The following is a 19,581-nucleotide window of genomic DNA, read 5'->3' on the forward strand; positions in this document are numbered from 1 at the left end:
CTTTACTAACACTACTAATAAATAGTGAAAATAATCCAAAAATAGAGAAATCCACTCTTGAATTTCCCGGGCTAGTGCAGGGTTGCTGCAGCGGCTGCAGGGCAGGCACCCGGCAGTTGTGGGCTGGACTCTGCAGTAAAGTGGAACTGGATTCAGGGATGCAGGGTCTGGAGCCAGGCCTCAGATTGCAGGCACAGCAGGGAGGGTCATTTTCAGATGCCGTCCATGGTCAAAGAGAGCGAGACTCTGGTGGTATCCCATTTTCATAGGGTGTATGACGTATATGGGATGAAATACTTGGTTTTTGAATTTTAGTCACCTGTTCTGTTCACCCCTCCTTTCAAATGTGACCCTGTGACTTAGGGGACATGCAAAATATATCAGTAACTTTGGCTGCCATAGCAATGTCTAAACCTGGAACTCTTCTGCATCGTTACCATTATCAACTCCAGAGCAAACAGCATCTTGAAAAGGATGCATCCAAATTGGGAAGAGTGCCGTTCCTAGGAGAACTTAGCTGAAAGGAAAATTCACCAAAAGAGCAAGTGGTCTTGTTTTTAACAAAACCGGGCCTCCCAAGCAGTGCTGTGGCATTGCTGAATGGCTGTTTGTGATGGGTGGTGGTTTAGGGGTGGGTTTCATGTGTTGGCAATGGGAGAGGGCTGGGAAGAGAGAAGGGTGGGTGGTGGGCGAGGAGGAGCGCACAGGGCAGGCATCCTGTGGTCTGGGTGAGCGTGTGCTCCGCGGGTCCAGCATCGGCGGGAGATGCCTGTGTGCTTGGAGACCATGGTGGGTCCCCAAGAGTGTCCTGCTGTCCGGAGCCTTTGGTGGGTCCGGAGGCCTCAGTGGGCCAGGGTGCAGGAGGGAGGCTCATCCCTGCCAGCCTGCAGAGGCCTTGTCTTTGCTTGTCAGGTACATGCAGCACGACAATCTTTTTTCTTCTTTTGCTTATGGAAAAGGTCTTTATTTCCAACAAGTGAACAAATAATCTATATAAATAATACTGATATGTAAATCAGTGGCCAGCAAAATAAATAAATAGATAGATAGATAGATAGATAGATAGATAGATAGATAGATAGATAAATAGTTAGAGCTCTGTGATAAATAGTCGTTGGCGTGAGAGTCCCAGAGTGTCCACAGGGCCCTTCCCCTCCATCGGGGAGGTCGCAGTCCAGACGGGCTCCATAACGCCGTGGGTGATGAGTACCACCCGTATCCCCATTGCCTGGTGGCTCTCCATGAGTGTGCGGCACAGCAGGTTCGTCCTCCTTCCATTCCAGCAGAGGTGGTTGTGCAGCTGTCCTGCAACCTGGACCCCTCTGTGCTCACGCCCGTGTGGCTGTCGGCTCCTGTCCCGAAGCACTGGGAGCGGTGCTGAGCGATCCCAGACCGGGCTGCTGCGTCCTCTGCTCCGGCTGCAGCCGCTGGTGTTGGCTGGGAATGGGCGTTGGGAGCAGGCGCGTTTGGTGGAGGGCAGGAGCGGTTTGGCTCCTCACCTGCCCTAGGAGTTGGTCCATGTATTGGAAGCAGATGTGAGCTTGGAGGCGGACGTGGTCCCAGGCGCAGGCGCTGTGGTTGTGGGTGCGGAGGAAGTCCTGAATGTCCCCAAAGTATTTGTGGATGGTGAGCAGCAGGTTGCGGGGTCCTTTCCTTTTGAAGAGCATCCTGTTGTGTGTCAGGCACTGCTGGAGCTGCTGTCTGTGGTGGTGGAGGCTGTTGAGGAGGTGTTCCCGTGCCTGGTTGTGCCAGTGTTGGGGGATGCTGTTGCTGCTGAGGATTTGCAAGAGGTGCTGGAGGATGGTGAGGGTGGCGGCGGGTTGTTGGGAGCGGGGGGTGTTGAGGAGGGTGTCGGGGAAGGAGGGCGCGTGCTGTTGGTGGCAGGGCTGTGTGGGGCTGGGAGCCATGGCCCGGAGGAGCTGGAGGCTGTCCCAGGGGAAGGTGGCGTGGCGGGGCCGCAGGTGGTGGCAGGCGGTGGCGGTGGCGAGAGCCGTGAGGAGGAGCAGGAGCGCCGGGGCGCCGTGCGGCAGGCGGGGCCGTGGGGTGTGGGGCGCAGCCATGGTGGGGCTGTGGGTGCTGCTGGGTGGTGCTGGGCAGGAGCCCGGTCAGGCTGGCTGGCGGTGCGGGTGGGCGCTGTGCTTGGGCTGCTGCTGTGTCCATGGCTTTATGTGGTGCCATGGCTTTCCTTTCATCATCTAACCAGAATTTCACGACTTCCATTTTCAGTTTCGCTTTCTGTTTGCTTTCTCCTCACTGCATTGGTTGTTCTTGTCAAAGTGTGAGCCGGTTGGCCCTGCCCTAGGGAAGAGGAGCTGTTTTTTTCCCAGGGCTGCTGTCGAGTGCAGGGGGAGCCCGGCCCCGCTGCTGCTGTGGGTCGGCGGGGGATGTGAAAGTGCGGCCGAGCCTTTTGTGTCAGCTGTGCTGGGGATGCACTGCAGGGTTTCCTTTTGATCTGTTTTGAGAGTTGTGTTTCTTGGTTTTTGTTTTCTAGATTCTCTACCTACCAACATGTGTTTTTCCTCATTCTTTCTCTGATACTATTTGTATATATGAGCTAATGCATGTTTTCCCTATATTTCTTACTGACAAATATTTTTATGGTGATTTTTTTTTTTCTCTATAGCATCTGCAACTTTTCCGGTGGAAGAATTTTTCCTCTTTGTGCAAATATCTTGCCGAACATTTTTGGGTTGCATTCACGGAGGTGTTTGTGTCCCTTCCGAGAGCAAGGGCCTTGTGGTGTTGCTGGTGTGAGAGGGGCTGCCATGACTATCTCTACTGTGCTTCTCTTCCATGGAATCCTGGAATGGTGTGGGTAGGGCAGGACCTTTCTGGGTGATCTGATAGACACCTCCAAGAAGGAACAGGGACCTTGTCGTCTTGATCAGGATGCTCAGAGCCCCATCCTGCATGGCCCTGAATGTGTCCAGGGACAGGGCATCACCATCTCTGTGAGCAACCTGAGCCAGTGTTACAGCGCCTCTATAGTAGAAAATATCTTGCTTGTATCTTGTCTGAATCTGCCCTCATCTAGTTTAAAGCCATTACCCCTTGTCTTATCTCTGCAAGAAGTGTTTAAAAGTCTGTGCCCATCCTTCTTTGTGGAATCATTGTATCATTTTGGTTGGAAGAGACCCTTAGGAGCATTGAGTCCAACTATAACCCGACTCTAGCGCTAACTGGCATCCATAAGAACGTAGTCTGAGCCCCTTTATAACACCTTGAGGGTTGGCGGCTCCACCGCTTATGTGGACAGCCCGTTCCAATTCCTGGCAACGCTCTCCATGAAGAATTTTTTCGTAATATCCAATCTGAACCTCCCCTGGTGCAACTTGTGGCCATTTCCCCTTGTGCTGTCACTTGCTATTTAGGAGGAGAGACCAACCCCCTCCATGCTACAACCTGCTTTCAGGTAGTTGTAGACAGTGATAAGGTCTCCCCTCAGCCTCCTTTTCTCCAGAGTGAACAACCCCAGTTCTCTTAGCTGCTCCTCATCAGGCTTGTGCTCCAGACCCCTCACCAGCTTCATTGCTCTTCTGTAAACTCTCTCCAGTGCCTCAAGGTCTTTCTTGTGATGAGGGACCCAGCACTGAACACAGTATTCAAGGTGGGACCTCACCAGAGCCGAGTAAACGGGGACAGTCAGTGCGCTGGTCCTGCTGGCCACACTGTTCCAGACACAAGCCAGGATGCTGTTGGCTCTTTTGGGCACCTGGACCTACTGCTGGCTCATGTTCAGCCCGCTATCGATCAACACTCCCAGGTACCTTTTCTGCCAGGCACCTTGCCAGCCACTCTTCCCTGAGCGTGTAGCGGTGCCTGGGGTTGTTGTCACCCAAGTGCAGGACCCAGTACTTGGCCTTGTTGAACCTCATACAATTGAGCTCAGCTCAACAATCCATCCAGTCCAGATCCCAGTGTATGGCCTGCCTACCTTCCAGAAGATCAACATTCCCAATTTGGTGTCATCTGCAGACTTAGTAAACATGCAATCGGTTCCCTTGTTCATATCATTGATGAAGAGATTAAATAGAACTGGCCCCAGTACGGAGCACTAGGGAACACCAGTCATGACTGGCAGCCAGCTGGATTTGGCTCCGTTCACCGCAACTCTTTGGTCCCGACCCTCCAGCCAGGTCTTTATCCATCGCAGAACACCCATCCAGGCCATGGGCTGCAGCTTCTGCAGGAGCATGGTGTGGGATACGGTGTGAAAGGCTTTACTGAAGTGTAAGTACACAACATCCAGAGCCTTTCTCTCATCTGCTAGGGGTGTCACCTTGTCATAGAAGGAGGTCGTGTTGGAGAAACAGGACCTGCCCTTCCTAAACCCATGTTGACAGGGCCTGATCACATGGTTGTCTTGTATGTGCTGTGTGGTGTCACTTCGTGATCATCTGCTCCATGACCTTGCCTGGCAACATGTTTAGGCTGACAGGTCTGTAGTTTCCAGATCCTCCTTCTGGGCCTTCTTGTAGATGGGCATCACGTTAGCCAACTTCCAGTTAACCGGGACCTCCCCAGTTAGCCAGGATTGCTGATTGATAATGGGAAGTGACTTAGTGATCACCTCTACCAGCTCCCTCACCACCCTTGGGTGTATCCCATCTGGGTCTGTAGACTTGTGCGTGTCCAGCTAATGTAGCGGGTCAGTAACCTTTTCCCCTTGGATCGTTGGGGCTTCATTCTACTCCCCATCCCTGTCTTCTGGCTCAGGGCACTGGGTGCCTGGAGCACAACTGTTGTGCCTGTTGGTGACTGAGGTGAAGATTGCATTTAGTATCTCAGCCTTTCCTTTGTCTTCTGCTACTGTGTTTTGCCCCGCGTCCATCAGGGGATGGAGATTCTCTTTAGCCCTCCTCTTGTTGCTGGTGGATTTATGGAAACATTTCTTGTTGCCTAGTACATCAGTTGCCAGGCTCCAGGCCTAGTTGGGCTTTGGCCCTTCTGATTTTCTCCCTGCATAACCTCGCAGCAGCCTGCCCCTCCTTACAAAGGTCATAAATTCCCGGTTTTATTCCTAAGTTCCAGCCTCAGCTCTCTATTCAGCCAGACCGGCCTTCTTCCCCGCCGGCTCGCCTTCCGGCATACGGGGACAGCCTGCTCCTGCGCCTCTAAGATTATCTCCTTGAAGAGAGACCAGCCTTCCTGGACTCCTTTGTCCTTCAGGACTGCGTCCCAAGGGACTCTGCCAAGCAGCCTTGCAAACAGGTCGAAGTCTGCCCTTCAGAACTCTACATTGGCAGTTCTGCTGAACAGCTTTCTAGCTTCTCCAAGAACAGACAACTCAATAATTTCATGATCACTATGCCCAAGGAGAACTCCAAGCAACACATCGCCCACAAGTCCCTCTCTATTTGCAAACAACAGAGTGTGTGAGGCTCATTGCGTGGTAGGCTGACCAACCCACTGAGTTGTCTTCCGTACACTTCGGGAGCCCCGTAGTCTGTTTCCTCTCCGCTGTGTGGTACTTCCAGCAGACATCAGGTAGGTTGAAGTCCCCATGAGGACAAGGGCCAGTGATCAGGAGACTTCTCCCAGTTGCCTGCGAAATATTTCATCTTCCTCTTCTTTCTTGTTGGGTGGTCTGTAACAACCTCCCACCAGGATGTGACCTTGTTGTCCTTCCTCTTGAATCTCACCCTTAGACATTCAACCCTATGATCACTCTCATCAAGCTCAAGACAATCAAACCACTCCCTAACGTCCACTGGCTGTGCCACCTGGTCTCCTTCCTCGCCTGTCGCTTCTAAAGAGTTGATAGGCATCCATTGCAGCACGTGAGTTACGAGAGTCATCCCACCATGTTTCTGAGGTGGCAGTTCTGTTGTAGTTTTTTTGCCTCACAGTGGCTTCCAGCTCCTCCTGTTGGTTGCCCGTGCTCGTGCATTCGTACAGATACCCATCAGGCAGGCCAGTGATGCCACCATCTTTTCCTGGTGAGAAGCTCTGATTCCTTTGTGGCCATCCTCAAGTGCTTCCACGGTTTCTAACACATGGATAACTCTTGTGTTTCTCTTGCTGCACTGTTCTCCATCCCCCGCCTCCACTGGGATGGCTGACCGAAGGGCCTCACTAGCACTGCCCTCAAATGCTGCTTTGTTGCTCTGGGGTCTGTCTCTGCCAGAGCTGGTTTCCTCCCCTTCCCCCTTCAAATCTTGTCTAAAGCCATCTCAATGCGTCCTGCGAACTCCTGCCCCAAGATTCTTTTCCCCTTTTGTTAGAAGCCCCCGTTACATAGAGAATAACTGCAATACGGTCTCCCCAGGGGCTTCTCCTCTCCAGGCTGAACAGCCCCAACTCTCTCAACCTGTCCTCAGACGACAGGTGTTCCAGCCCTCTGATGGTTTTTGTGGCCTCCTCCAGACCCAGTGTATCAGGTTTGTGTCGCCCTCATACTGAGGACTTGAGAGGTGAACATCAGCTGGTCTAAAGCGGGATGGAAGGTGGCGAAGGTTTAGGAGATAAGGGCCACGGAGATGATTGTGATGGTGATGGTTGAACCCTGGCAGAGTTATTCCCAAGAGGTTGAGGCCAGAGCCGCCTTAGGAAGGTGCCAAAGAGGAGAGTGGGCCGGGGATGTGCAGAGCCCCGTTTAGAGCGGGGTTGGGGTAGGTGTTGAGTGTAGGCGGCTGCCCCTCACCCCAAAGGTTTGTTGTTCTGCTTCTGAGACGAGAGGCACCGGCAAGCGTTTAGCACCAGGTCTTTATTACGTGTTGAATAAATAGGCGAATAAATAGATAAAAAGCATTGTCCAAATAAATAGAGGAAGGTGTATAAATAGGGGAGCGGTGAGTGGAGGCTGGGGGTGCAGGGCCGTTGTGGCAGCAGCTCTTGCCGTGGGTCAGGGAAGGCGTGAGGATGGAGGTGGGATGGGGCAATGGTCCGGCAGTGGTCCAGCGGTGGCGAGGGCGGTGTGCGTGGGGCCGTGCGTGTCGTTGGGGGTGGTTGGTCTAATTGGGGGTGGTGCTGGTGAGGTTGTGGAGGTGCTGGAAGCAGATGTGAGCTTGGAGGCGGACGTGGTCCCAGGCGCAGGCGCTGTGGTTGTGGGTGCGGAGGAAGTCCTGGATGTCCCCGAAGTACTTGTCGATGGTGAGCAGCAGGTTGCGGGGCCCTTGTGTTCGGGAGAGCATCCTGTTGTGTGTCAGGCAGTGCTGGAGCTGCTGTCTGTGGTGGTGGAGGCTGTTGAGGAGGTGTTCCCGTGCCTGGTTGTGCCAGTGTTGGGGGATGCTGTTGCTGCTGAGGATTTGCAAGAGGTGCTGGAGGATGGTGAGGGCGGCGGCGGGTTGTTGGGAGCGGGGGGTGTTGAGGAGGGTGTCGGGGAAGGAGGGCGCGTGCTGTTGGTGGCAGGGCTGTGTGGGGCTGGGAGCCATGGCCCGGAGGAGCTGGAGGCTGTCCCAGGGGAAGGTGGCGTGGCGGGACCGCAGGTGGTGGCAGGCGGTGGCGGTGGCGAGAGCCGTGAGGAGGAGCAGGAGCGCCGGGGCGCCGTGCGGCAGGCGGGGCCGTGGGGTGTGGGGCGCAGCCATGGTGGGGCTGTGGGTGCTGCTGGGTGGTGCTGGGCAGGAGCCCGGTCAGGCTGGCTGGCGGTGCGGGTGGGCGCTGTGCTTGGGCTGCTGCTGGCTCGCTGGCTTTATGTGGTGCCGCGGTTTCCCTTCCTGGCTTTCTGATTGCGGTGAGTTTCCGGCCGTGGTTTCCAGCGGTGGCTGGTGGCCGTGGTGGTCTTGGGGAAGTGCGTTGGTGGGGTGCCCGTGCGGGGGGCGGGCGGTGTGGGTGCTTTGCTCCTGGTGTGTTGGGGGCAGGTAGACTACAGTGGATGTTGAGCGGGGGACTCGAAAGCGCTGGGGTCGTGGTGACACGCAGTGATGTGTTTGTGGTTTTTCCTTTTCCTCTCGTGAGCACTTGTGCCTGCTGTGTTTCACTGAATTTCCCTTTCTCTTTTAGTCTCTTTTCCTTGTGTAATACACCAGTTATTGTTTTTTGGGTTTTTACTTTCTATGTAATTTTTTTTTCCTTTTAATTACATCATTACTGTTCACATTCTGGGGTTTTACGAGACGTGTTTCAGGAATCTCAGGAGCTCTCTCTGTCCAGATGTCCTTCGAGGAGGTGGCTGTGGGTCTGGGCACTACATGTTTGTTGCTGAAGCATCTGCAATGTCTTTGCTTCACTTTCATCAGTTTCAACCTGGTTGTGATGGGCGATACAAAGTCTTCTGTGAGCTATTGCTCATTGAACAATGAAGGCGATACTCCCGGAAGGTTTTTACATAGGCTGATTTTCCATTTTCGTTTTGAGAACTGTTTCATGACCACTGTCACTTTAACTGTGCAGAGTGCAAGGTCCTCTAGTAAAAGTATCATTTTTCCTATTTTTTAATATTTGCGTGGTGAAATTCCTTTTTTTGATGTTATGCCTTCATAGTACTGGAACTTCTGTATTATTATCTGTTCTTATGTATTTATGGATGTATGTATTTGCTTATTTACCTGGGTTGGGGTTTTTTTGTGTGTTGTTTTGTTCTGTTATAGTTTTTTATCACTGTTCATTCATCATATCTTTCCATTGTTTTACCTATTCTTTAACGGTCTATTTTGTTTTTGAGATCCCCAACTGAATGTGATGCTGAGGACAGGTGGTGTCAGAGGAGGTTGCTCTTGGCCTTGTCCCGTGATTCTTTTGGGTATATCTCCAGCTATGGACATCACAGAACCTCCCTGATCCCGCCTGTGGGGTTGTTTCGCCCTGGTGGTGGAGATAGTAATAATGTTTGATTCTTTCATGTTGCAAGTCATTGTGTTCCAGCTTGTGTCAGTACCTCTCCTCCTCTGTGTTTGTATCTGAGGAGGGTTTCCTTTCTTCAGCCACCTCAGGAAAAGCAGAGCCAGTGAGGTTCCCCCCGGGTGGTGTCAGAGAGTATTTCTGGTTGGAGGGAACATCAGGAGGACTGTAGTGCAACGTGTGAGCTGCACCTGGAGGGGTTGTGCTGTTTACCTGAATATATCTGGTGCTGCTTGTTTTCTTGCTCTCCAGCTACATGGGAATTCCCCACGTGTGTTTGCACGGAGCAGTGTCCTTGCGGTGACGTGGTGGTGGAGATGGTGTGACCGAGCATGGAGAGCAAGCTGTGTGAGGTGTGTTGGAGGAGCCCAGAGCTGCTGAACTTGTGTGTTGTCTTGCTCAGGCTACGTGGGGAGGGCAAAGCCCCCATGGCAGATGTTTAAGGGGTGGTGTTCGGAGGGCGAAGGAGCAGCTGGTGCTGGTGGTGCGTGGGTAGTTTTCGTCATGGGGCATGCTGTGCTGGTGTGTGCTGGTTGGTTTGGACCATGTTGGGTGTTGGTGTTTGGGGGATGGATCTTGTTGTTTTCTAAGGATGTGTTGGGATGAAGGCGGCTCAGGACAAACGTGTTCTGTGTAATGAGGCAGGTTCTCATGGGCACTGGTGTGCGAGCACAGGCAGGAGTGTCCTGGGCCAGTTGTGGTGATTGTAGGAGAGCAGCGAGCAGTCCTGGGCATCTCCTGTGTTTTTAGGGCTTTTTGGACTTTTTTGGGGTGTTTGGTAACACAGGCGTTTCTTGTCCAAACCTACACAGGCCTTGATGTGTCCCCGTCTTGCCTCTTGGAGGTGCACCTTGTCTATAACACCTCACTAGGCCCATTGTCACTGTTTACTGCAGGGCGACAATAAACTGTGGCAGATACGCTCTGTTAACCCCCCACCGTCCCCATTAAGGAAAGGAAATAGGAGGAAAAGGGAGAGAGACTTGCAAGGCAGAAAAAGTTAAAAGTGCTTTACTAACACTACTAATAAATAGTGAAAATAATCCAAAAATAGAGAAATCCACTCTTGAATTTCCCGGGCTAGTGCAGGGTTGCTGCAGCGGCTGCAGGGCAGGCACCCGGCAGTTGTGGGCTGGACTCTGCGGTAAAGTGGAACTGGATTCAGGGATGCAGGGTCTGGAGCCAGGCCTCAGATTGCAGGCACAGCAGGGTGGGTCATTTTCAGATGCCGTCCATGGTCAAAGAGAGCGAGACTCTGGTGGTCTCCCATTTTCATAGGGTGTATGACGTATATGGGATGAAATACTTGGTTTTTGAATTTTAGTCACCTGTTCTGTTCACTCCTCCTTTCAAATGTGACCCTGTCACTTATGGGACATGCAAAATATATCAGTAACTTTGGCTGCCATAGCAATGTCTAAACCTGGAACTCTTCTGCATCGTTACCATTATCAGCTCCAGAGCAAACAGCATCTTGAAAAGCATGCATCCAAATTGGGAAGAATGCAGCTCCTTAGAAGAACTTAGCTGAAAGGAAAATTCACCAAAAGAGCAAGTGGTCTTGTCTTTAACAAAACCGGGCCTCCCAAGCAGTGCTGTGGCATTGCTGAATGGCTGTTTGTGATGGGTGGTGGTTTGAGGGTGGGTTTCATGTGTTGGCAGCGGGATAGGGCTGGGAAGAGAGAGGGTGGGTGGTGGGCGAGGAGGAGCGCACAGGGCAGGCATCCTGTGGTCTGGGTGAGCGTGTACTCCGCGGGTCAAGCATCGGCGGGAGATGCGTGTGTGCTTGGAGACCCATGGTGGATCCCCAAGAGTGTCCTGCTGTCCGGAGCCTTTGGTGGGTCCGGAGGCGTCAGTGGGCCAGGGTGCAGGAGGGAGGCTCATCCCTGCCAGCCTGCAGAGGCCTTGTCTTTGCTTGTCAGGTACATGCAGCACGACAATCTTTTTTCTTCTTTTGCTTATGGAAAAGGTCTTTATTTCCAACAAGTGAACAAATAATCTATATAAATAATACAGATATGTAAATCAGTGGCCAGCAAAATAAATAAATAAATAAATAGGTAGATAGATAAATAAATAAGTAGTTAGAGCTCTGTGATAAATAGTCGTTGGCGTGAGAGTCCCAGAGTGTCCACAGGGCCCTTCCCCTCCATCGGGGAGGTCGCAGTCCAGATGGGCTCCATAACGCCGTGGGTGATGAGTACCACCCGTATCCCCATCGCCTGGCGGCTCTCCATGAGTGTGCGGCACAGCAGGTTCGTCCTCCTTCCATTCCAGCAGAGGTGGTTGTGCGGCTGTCCTGCAACCTGGACCCGTCTGCGCTCACGCCCGTGTGGCTGTCGGCTCCTGTCCAGGAGCGGTGCTGAGCGATCCCAGGCCGGGCTGCTGCGGCCTCTGCTCCGTCTGCAGCCGCTGGTGTTGGCTGGGAATGGGCGTTGGGAGCAGGCGCGTTTGGTGGAGGGCAGGAGCGGTTTGGCTCCTCACCTGCCCTAGGAGTTGGTCCATGTATTGGAAGCAGATGTGAGCTTGGAGGCGGACGTGGTCCCAGGCGCAGGCGCTGTGGTTGTGGATGCGGAGGAAGTCCTGAATGTCCCCAAAGTATTTGTCGATGGTGAGCAGCAGGTTGCGGGGTCTTTTCCTTTTGAAGAGCATCCTGTTGTGTGTCAGGCACTGCTGGAGCTGCTGTCTGTGGTGGTGGAGGCTGTTGAGGAGGTGTTCCCGTGCCTGGTTGTGCCAGTGTTGGGGGATGCTGTTGCTGCTGAGGATTTGCAAGAGGTGCTGGAAGATGGTGAGGGCGGCGGCGGGTTGTTGGGAGCGGGGGGTGTTGAGGAGGGTGTCGGGGAAGGAGGGCGCGTGCTGTTGGTGGCAGGGCTGTGTGGGGCTGGGAGCCATGGCCCGGAGGAGCTGGAGGCTGTCCCAGGGGAAGGTGGCGTGGCGGGGCCGCAGGTGGTGGCAGGCGGTGGCGGTGGCGAGAGCCGTGAGGAGGAGCAGGAGCGGCGGGGCGCCGTGCGGCAGGCGGGGCCGTGGGGTGTGGGGCGCAGCCATGGTGGGGCTGTGGGTGCTGCTGGGTGGTGCTGGGCAGGAGCCCGGTCAGGCTGGCTGGTGGTGCGGGTGGGCGCTGTGCTTGGGCTGCTGCTGTGTCCATGGCTTTATGTGGTGCCATGGCTTTCCTTTCATCATCTAACCAGAATTTCACGACTTCCATTTTCAGTTTCGCTTTCTGTTTGCTTTCTCCTCACTGCATTGGTTGTTCTTGTCAAAGTGTGAGCCGGTTGGCCCTGCCCTAGGGAAGAGGAGCTGTTTTTTTCCCAGGGCTGCTGTCGAGTGCAGGGGGAGCCCGGCCCCGCTGCTGCTGTGGGTCGGCGGGGGATGTGAAAGTGCGGCCGAGCCTTTTGTGTCAGCTGTGCTGGGGATGCACTGCAGGGTTTCCTTTTGATCTGTTTTGAGAGTTGTGTTTCTTGGTTTTTGTTTTCTAGATTCTCTACCTACCAACATGTGTTTTTCCTCATTCTTTCTCTGATACTATTTGTATATATGAGCTAATGCATGTTTTCCCTATATTTCTTACTGACAAATATTTTTATGGTGATTTTTTTTTTTCTCTATAGCATCTGCAACTTTTCCGGTGGAAGAATTTTTCCTCTTTGTGCAAATATCTTGCCGAACATTTTTGGGTTGCATTCACGGAGGTGTTTGTGTCCCTTCCGAGAGCAAGGGCCTTGTGGTGTTGCTGGTGTGAGAGGGGCTGCCATGACTATCTCTACTGTGCTTCTCTTCCATGGAATCCTGGAATGGTGTGGGTAGGGCAGGACCTTTCTGGGTGATCTGATAGACACCTCCAAGAAGGAACAGGGACCTTGTCGTCTTGATCAGGATGCTCAGAGCCCCGTCCTGCATGGCCCTGAATGTGTCCAGGGACAGGGCATCACCATCTCTGTGAGCAACCTGAGCCAGTGTTACAGCGCCTCTATAGTAGAAAATATCTTGCTTGTATCTTGTCTGAATCTGCCCTCATCTAGTTTAAAGCCATTACCCCTTGTCTTATCTCTGCAAGAAGTGTTTAAAAGTCTGTGCCCATCCTTCTTTGTGGAATCATTGTATCATTTTGGTTGGAAGAGACCCTTAGGAGCATTGAGTCCAACTATAACCCGACTCTAGCGCTAACTGGCATCCATAAGAACGTAGTCTGAGCCCCTTTATAACACCTTGAGGGTTGGCGGCTCCACCGCTTATGTGGACAGCCCGTTCCAATTCCTGGCAACGCTCTCCATGAAGAATTTTTTCGTAATATCCAATCTGAACCTCCCCTAGTGCAACTTGTGGCCATTTCCCCTTGTGCTGTCACTTGCTATTTAGGAGGAGAGACCAACCCCCTCCATGCTACAACCTGCTTTCAGGTAGTTGTAGACAGTGATAAGGTCTCCCCTCAGCCTCCTTTTCTCCAGAGTGAACAACCCCAGTTCTCTTAGCTGCTCCTCATCAGGCTTGTGCTCCAGACCCCTCACCAGCTTCATTGCTCTTCTGTAAACTCTCTCCAGTGCCTCAAGGTCTTTCTTGTGATGAGGGACCCAGCACTGAACACAGTATTCAAGGTGGGACCTCACCAGAGCCGAGTAAACGGGGACAGTCAGTGCGCTGGTCCTGCTGGCCACACTGTTCCAGACACAAGCCAGGATGCTGTTGGCTCTTTTGGGCACCTGGACCTACTGCTGGCTCATGTTCAGCCCGCTATCGATCAACACTCCCAGGTACCTTTTCTGCCAGGCACCTTGCCAGCCACTCTTCCCTGAGCGTGTAGCGGTGCCTGGGGTTGTTGTCACCCAAGTGCAGGACCCAGTACTTGGCCTTGTTGAACCTCATACAATTGAGCTCAGCTCAACAATCCATCCAGTCCAGATCCCAGTGTATGGCCTGCCTACCTTCCAGAAGATCAACATTCCCAATTTGGTGTCATCTGCAGACTTAGTAAACATGCAATCGGTTCCCTTGTTCATATCATTGATGAAGAGATTAAATAGAACTGGCCCCAGTACGGAGCACTAGGGAACACCAGTCATGACTGGCAGCCAGCTGGATTTGGCTCCGTTCACCGCAACTCTTTGGTCCCGACCCTCCAGCCAGGTCTTTATCCATCGCAGAACACCCATCCAGGCCATGGGCTGCAGCTTCTGCAGGAGCATGGTGTGGGATACGGTGTGAAAGGCTTTACTGAAGTGTAAGTACACAACATCCAGAGCCTTTCTCTCATCTGCTAGGGGTGTCACCTTGTCATAGAAGGAGGTCGTGTTGGAGAAACAGGACCTGCCCTTCCTAAACCCATGTTGACAGGGCCTGATCACATGGTTGTCTTGTATGTGCTGTGTGGTGTCACTTCGTGATCATCTGCTCCATGACCTTGCCTGGCAACATGTTTAGGCTGACAGGTCTGTAGTTTCCAGATCCTCCTTCTGGGCCTTCTTGTAGATGGGCATCACGTTAGCCAACTTCCAGTTAACCGGGACCTCCCCAGTTAGCCAGGATTGCTGATTGATAATGGGAAGTGACTTAGTGATCACCTCTACCAGCTCCCTCACCACCCTTGGGTGTATCCCATCTGGGTCTGTAGACTTGTGCGTGTCCAGCTAATGTAGCGGGTCAGTAACCTTTTCCCCTTGGATCGTTGGGGCTTCATTCTACTCCCCATCCCTGTCTTCTGGCTCAGGGCACTGGGTGCCTGGAGCACAACTGTTGTGCCTGTTGGTGACTGAGGTGAAGATTGCATTTAGTATCTCAGCCTTTCCTTTGTCTTCTGCTACTGTGTTTTGCCCCGCGTCCATCAGGGGATGGAGATTCTCTTTAGCCCTCCTCTTGTTGCTGGTGGATTTATGGAAACATTTCTTGTTGCCTAGTACATCAGTTGCCAGGCTCCAGGCCTAGTTGGGCTTTGGCCCTTCTGATTTTCTCCCTGCATAACCTCGCAGCAGCCTGCCCCTCCTTACAAAGGTCATAAATTCCCGGTTTTATTCCTAAGTTCCAGCCTCAGCTCTCTATTCAGCCAGACCGGCCTTCTTCCCCGCCGGCTCGCCTTCCGGCATACGGGGACAGCCTGCTCCTGCGCCTCTAAGATTATCTCCTTGAAGAGAGACCAGCCTTCCTGGACTCCTTTGTCCTTCAGGACTGCGTCCCAAGGGACTCTGCCAAGCAGCCTTGCAAACAGGTCGAAGTCTGCCCTTCGGAACTCTACATTGGCAGTTCTGCTGAACAGCTTTCTAGCTTCTCCAAGAACAGACAACTCAATAATTTCATGATCACTATGCCCAAGGAGAACTCCAAGCAACACATCGCCCACAAGTCCCTCTCTATTTGCAAACAACAGAGTGTGTGAGGCTCATTGCGTGGTAGGCTGACCAACCCACTGAGTTGTCTTCCGTACACTTCGGGAGCCCCGTAGTCTGTTTCCTCTCCGCTGTGTGGTACTTCCAGCAGACATCAGGTAGGTTGAAGTCCCCATGAGGACAAGGGCCAGTGATCAGGAGACTTCTCCCAGTTGCCTGCGAAATATTTCATCTTCCTCTTCTTTCTTGTTGGGTGGTCTGTAACAACCTCCCACCAGGATGTGACCTTGTTGTCCTTCCTCTTGAATCTCACCCTTAGACATTCAACCCTATGATCACTCTCATCAAGCTCAAGACAATCAAACCACTCCCTAACGTCCACTGGCTGTGCCACCTGGTCTCCTTCCTCGCCTGTCGCTTCTAAAGAGTTGATAGGCATCCATTGCAGCACGTGAGTTACGAGAGTCATCCCACCATGTTTCTGAGGTGGCAGTTCTGTTGTAGTTTTTTTGCCTCACAGTGGCTTCCAGCTCCTCCTGTTGGTTGCCCGTGCTCGTGCATTCGTACAGATACCCATCAGGCAGGCCAGTGATGCCACCATCTTTTCCTGGTGAGAAGCTCTGATTCCTTTGTGGCCATCCTCAAGTGCTTCCACGGTTTCTAACACATGGATAACTCTTGTGTTTCTCTTGCTGCACTGTTCTCCATCCCCCGCCTCCACTGGGATGGCCGACCGAAGGGCCTCACTAGCACTGCCCTCAAATGCTGCTTTGTTGCTCTGGGGTCTGTCTCTGCCAGAGCTGGTTTCCTCCCCTTCCCCCTTCAAATCTTGTCTAAAGCCATCTCAATGCGTCCTGCGAACTCCTGCCCCAAGATTCTTTTCCCCTTTTGTTAGAAGCCCCCGTTACATAGAGAACAACTGCAATACGGTCTCCCCAGGGGCTTCTCCTCTCCAGGCTGAACAGCCCCAACTCTCTCAACCTGTCCTCAGACGACAGGTGTTCCAGCCCTCTGATGATTTTTGTGGCCTCCTCCAGACCCAATGTATCAGGTTTGTGTCGCCCTCATACTGAGGACTTGAGAGGTGAACATCAGCCGGTCTAAAGCGGGATGGAAGGTGGCGAAGGTTTAGGAGATAAGGGCCACGGAGATGATTGTGATGGTGATGGTTGAACCCTGGCAGAGTTATTCCCAAGAGGTTGAGGCCAGAGCCGCCTTAGGAAGGTGCCAAAGAGGAGAGTGGGCTGGGGATGTGCAGAGCCCCGTTTAGAGCGGGGTTGGGGTAGGTGTTGAGTGTAGGCGGCTGCCCCTCACCCTAAAGGTTTGTTGTTCTGCTTCTGAGACGAGAGGCACCGGCAAGCGTTTAGCACCAGGTCTTTATTACGTGTTGAATAAATAGGCGAATAAATAGATAAAAAGCATTGTCCAAATAAATAGAGGAAGGTGTATAAATAGGGGAGTGGGAGGCTGGGGGTGCAGGGCCGTTGTGGCAGCAGCTCTTGCCGTGGGTCAGGGAAGGTGTGAGGATGGAGGTGGGATGGGGCAATGGTCCGGCAGTGGTCCAGCGGTGGCGAGGGCGGTGTGCGTGGGGCCGTGCGGGTCGTTGGGGGTGGTTGGTCTAATTGGGGGTGGTGCTGGTGAGGTTGTGGAGGTGCTGGAAGCAGATGTGAGCTTGGAGGCGGACGTGGTCCCAGGCGCAGGCGCTGTGGTTGTGGGTGCGGAGGAAGTCCTGGATGTCCCCGAAGTATTTGTCGATGGTGAGCAGCAGGTTGCGGGGCCCTTGTGTTCGGGAGAGCGTCCTGTTGGGTGTCAGGCACTGCTGGAGCTGCTGTCTGTGGTGGTGGAGGCTGTTGAGGAGGTGTTCCCGTGCCTGGTTGTGCCAGTGTTGGGGGATGCTGTTGCTGCTGAGGATTTGCAAGAGGTGCTGGAGGATGGTGAGGGCGGCGGCGGGTTGTTGGGAGCGGGGGGTGTTGAGGAGGGTGTCGGGGAAGGAGGGCGCGTGCTGTTGGTGGCAGGGCTGTGTGGGGCTGGGAGCCATGGCCCGGAGGAGCTGGAGGCTGTCCCAGGGGAAGGTGGCGTGGCGGGACCGCAGGTGGTGGCAGGCGGTGGCGGTGGCGAGAGCCGTGAGGAGGAGCAGGAGCGCCGGGGCGCCGTGCGGCAGGCGGGGCCGTGGGGTGTGGGGCGCAGCCATGGTGGGGCTGTGGGTGCTGCTGGGTGGTGCTGGGCAGGAGCCCGGTCAGGCTGGCTGGCGGTGCGGGTGGGCGCTGTGCTTGGGCTGCTGCTGTGTCCATGGCTTTATGTGGTGCCGCGGTTTCCCTTCCTGGCTTTCTGATTGCGGTGAGTTTCCGGCCGTGGTTTCCAGCGGTGGCTGGTGGCCGTGGTGGTCTTGGGGAAGTGCATTGGTGGGGTGCCCGTGCGGGGGGCGGGCGGTGTGGGTGCTTTGCTGCTGGTGTGTTGGGGGCAGGTAGACTACAGTGGATGTTGAGCGGGGGACTCGAAAGCGCTGGGGTCGTGGTGACACGCAGTGATGTGTTTGTGGTTTTTCCTTTTCCTCTCGTGAGCACTTGTGCCTGCTGTGTTTCACTGAATTTCCCTTTCTCTCTTAGTCTCTTTTCCTTGTGTAATACACCAGTTATTGTTTTTTGAGTTTTTACTTTCTATGTAATTTTTTTTTCCTTTTAATTACATCATTACTGTTCACATTCTGGGGTTTTACGAGATGTGTCTCAGGAATCTCAGGAGCTCTCTCTGTCCAGATGTCCTTCGAGGAGGTGGCTGTGGGTCTGGGCACTGCATGTTTGTTGCTGAAGCATCTGCAATGTCTTTGCTTCACTTACATCAGTTTCAACCTGGTTGTGATGGGCGATACAAAGTCTTCTGTGAGCTATTGCTCATTGAACAATGAAGGCGATACTCCTGGAAGGTTTTTACATAGGCTGATTTTCCATTTTCGTTTTGAGAACTGTTTCATGACCACTGTCACTTTAACTGTGCAGAGTGCAAGGTCCTCTAGTAAAAGTATCATTTTTCCTATTTTTTAATATTTGCGTGGTAAAATTCTTTTTTTTGATGTTATGCCTTCATAGTACTGGAACTTCTGTATTATTATCTGTTCTTATGTATTTATGGATGTATGTATTTGCTTATTTACCTGGGTTGGGGTTTTTTTGTGTGTTGTTTTGTTCTGTTATAGTTTTTGATCACTGTTCATTCATCACATCTTTCCATTGTTTTACCTATTCTTTAACGGTCTATTTTGTTTTTGAGATGCCCAACTGAATGTGATGCTGAGGACAGGTGGTGTCAGAGGAGGTTGCTCTTGGCCTTGTCCCGTGATTCTTTTGGGTATATCTCCAGCTATGGACATCACAGAACCTCCCTGATCCCGCCTGTGGGGTTGTTTCGCCCTCATGGTGGAGATAGTAATAATGTTTGATTCTTTCATGTTGCAAGTCATTGTGTTCCAGCTTGTGTCAGTATCTCTCCTCCTCTGTGTTTGTATCTGAGGAGGGTTTCCTTTCTTCAACCACCTCAGGAAAAGCAGAGCCAGTGAGGTTCCCCCCGGGTGGTGTCAGAGGGTATTTCTGGTTGGAGGGAACATCAGGAGGACTGTAGTGCAACGTGTGAGCTGCACCTGGAGGGGTTGTGCTGTTTACCTGAATATATCTGGTGCTGCTTGTTTTCTTGCTCTCCAGCTACATGGGAATTCCCCACGTGTGTTTGCACGGAGCAGTGTCCTTGCGGTGACGTGGTGGTGGAGATGGTGTGACCAAGCATGGAGAGCAAGCTGTGTGAGGTGTGTTGGAGGAGCCCAGAGCTGCTGAACTTGTGTGTTGTCTTGCTCAGGCTACGTGGGGAGGGCAAAGCCCCCATGGCAGATGTTTTAGGGTTGGTGTTTGGAGGGCGAAGGAGCAGCTGGTGCTGGTGGTGCGTGGGTAGTTTTCGTCATGGGGCATGCTGTGCTGGTGTGTGCTGGTTGGTTTGGACCATGTTGGGTGTTGGTGTTTGGGGGATGGATCTTGTTGTTTTCTAAGGATGTGTTGGGACGAAGGCGGCTCAGGACAAACGTGTTCTGTGTAATGAGGCAGGTTCTCATGGGCACTGGTGTGCGAGCCCAGGCAGGAGTGTCCTGGGCCAGTTGTGGTGATTGTAGGAGAGCAGCGAGCAGTCCTGGGCATCTCCTGTGTTTTTAGGGCTTTTTGGACTTTTTTGGGGTGTTTGGTAACACAGGCATTTCTTGTCGAAACCTACACAGGCCTTGATGTGTCCCCGTCTTGCCTCTTGGAGGTGCACCTTGTCTATAACACCTCACTGGGCCCATTGTCACTGTTTACTGCAGGGCGATAATAAACTGTGGCAGATATGCTCTGTTAACCCCCCACCGTCCCCATTAAGGAAAGGAAATAGGAGGAAAAGGGAGAGAGGCTTACAAGGTAGAAAAAGTTAAAAATGCTTTACTAACACTACTAATAAATAGTGAAAATAATCC

The 19,581-nt window shown here is 52.9% G+C and overlaps 5 protein-coding genes across 21 annotated transcripts in view; 1 reads left to right on the top strand and 4 right to left on the bottom strand.

Annotated features, from left to right (window-relative positions):
- UBAP2 (ubiquitin associated protein 2) overlaps nucleotides 1-19,581 on the top strand; it is a 145,577-nt gene that overhangs the window by 111,557 nt on the left and 14,439 nt on the right. The gene's annotated exons all lie outside the window — the stretch shown is intronic.
- LOC136114801 (interferon-like) lies at nucleotides 1,329-2,060 on the bottom strand. The gene has a single exon (XM_065860389.1). The coding sequence runs from the start codon at nucleotides 2,058-2,060 to the stop codon at nucleotides 1,329-1,331; it is 732 nt and encodes a 243-aa protein (XP_065716461.1).
- On the bottom strand, nucleotides 6,954-7,526 carry LOC136115222 (interferon-like). Its single transcript, XM_065861196.1, has one exon. The coding sequence runs from the start codon at nucleotides 7,524-7,526 to the stop codon at nucleotides 6,954-6,956; it is 573 nt and encodes a 190-aa protein (XP_065717268.1).
- Nucleotides 11,101-11,823, bottom strand: LOC136114802 (interferon-like). The gene has a single exon (XM_065860390.1). It carries the CDS (start codon nucleotides 11,821-11,823, stop codon nucleotides 11,101-11,103), a length of 723 nt encoding a protein of 240 aa, XP_065716462.1.
- LOC136115206 (interferon-like) lies at nucleotides 16,673-17,283 on the bottom strand. The gene has a single exon (XM_065861165.1). The coding sequence runs from the start codon at nucleotides 17,281-17,283 to the stop codon at nucleotides 16,711-16,713; it is 573 nt and encodes a 190-aa protein (XP_065717237.1). The 3' UTR covers nucleotides 16,673-16,710.

Source organism: Patagioenas fasciata, chromosome Z, assembly GCF_037038585.1.
Source record: "Patagioenas fasciata isolate bPatFas1 chromosome Z, bPatFas1.hap1, whole genome shotgun sequence".
Classification (NCBI taxonomy): Eukaryota; Metazoa; Chordata; class Aves; order Columbiformes; family Columbidae; genus Patagioenas; species Patagioenas fasciata.

Coding starts and splice junctions, on each gene's coding strand:
- LOC136115206 (XM_065861165.1), bottom strand. CDS start 17,283: ATGGCTGCGCCCCACACCCCACGGCCCCGCCTGCCGCACGGCGCCCCG.
- LOC136115222 (XM_065861196.1), bottom strand. CDS start 7,526: ATGGCTGCGCCCCACACCCCACGGCCCCGCCTGCCGCACGGCGCCCCG.
- LOC136114802 (XM_065860390.1), bottom strand. CDS start 11,823: ATGGCTGCGCCCCACACCCCACGGCCCCGCCTGCCGCACGGCGCCCCG.
- LOC136114801 (XM_065860389.1), bottom strand. CDS start 2,060: ATGGCTGCGCCCCACACCCCACGGCCCCGCCTGCCGCACGGCGCCCCG.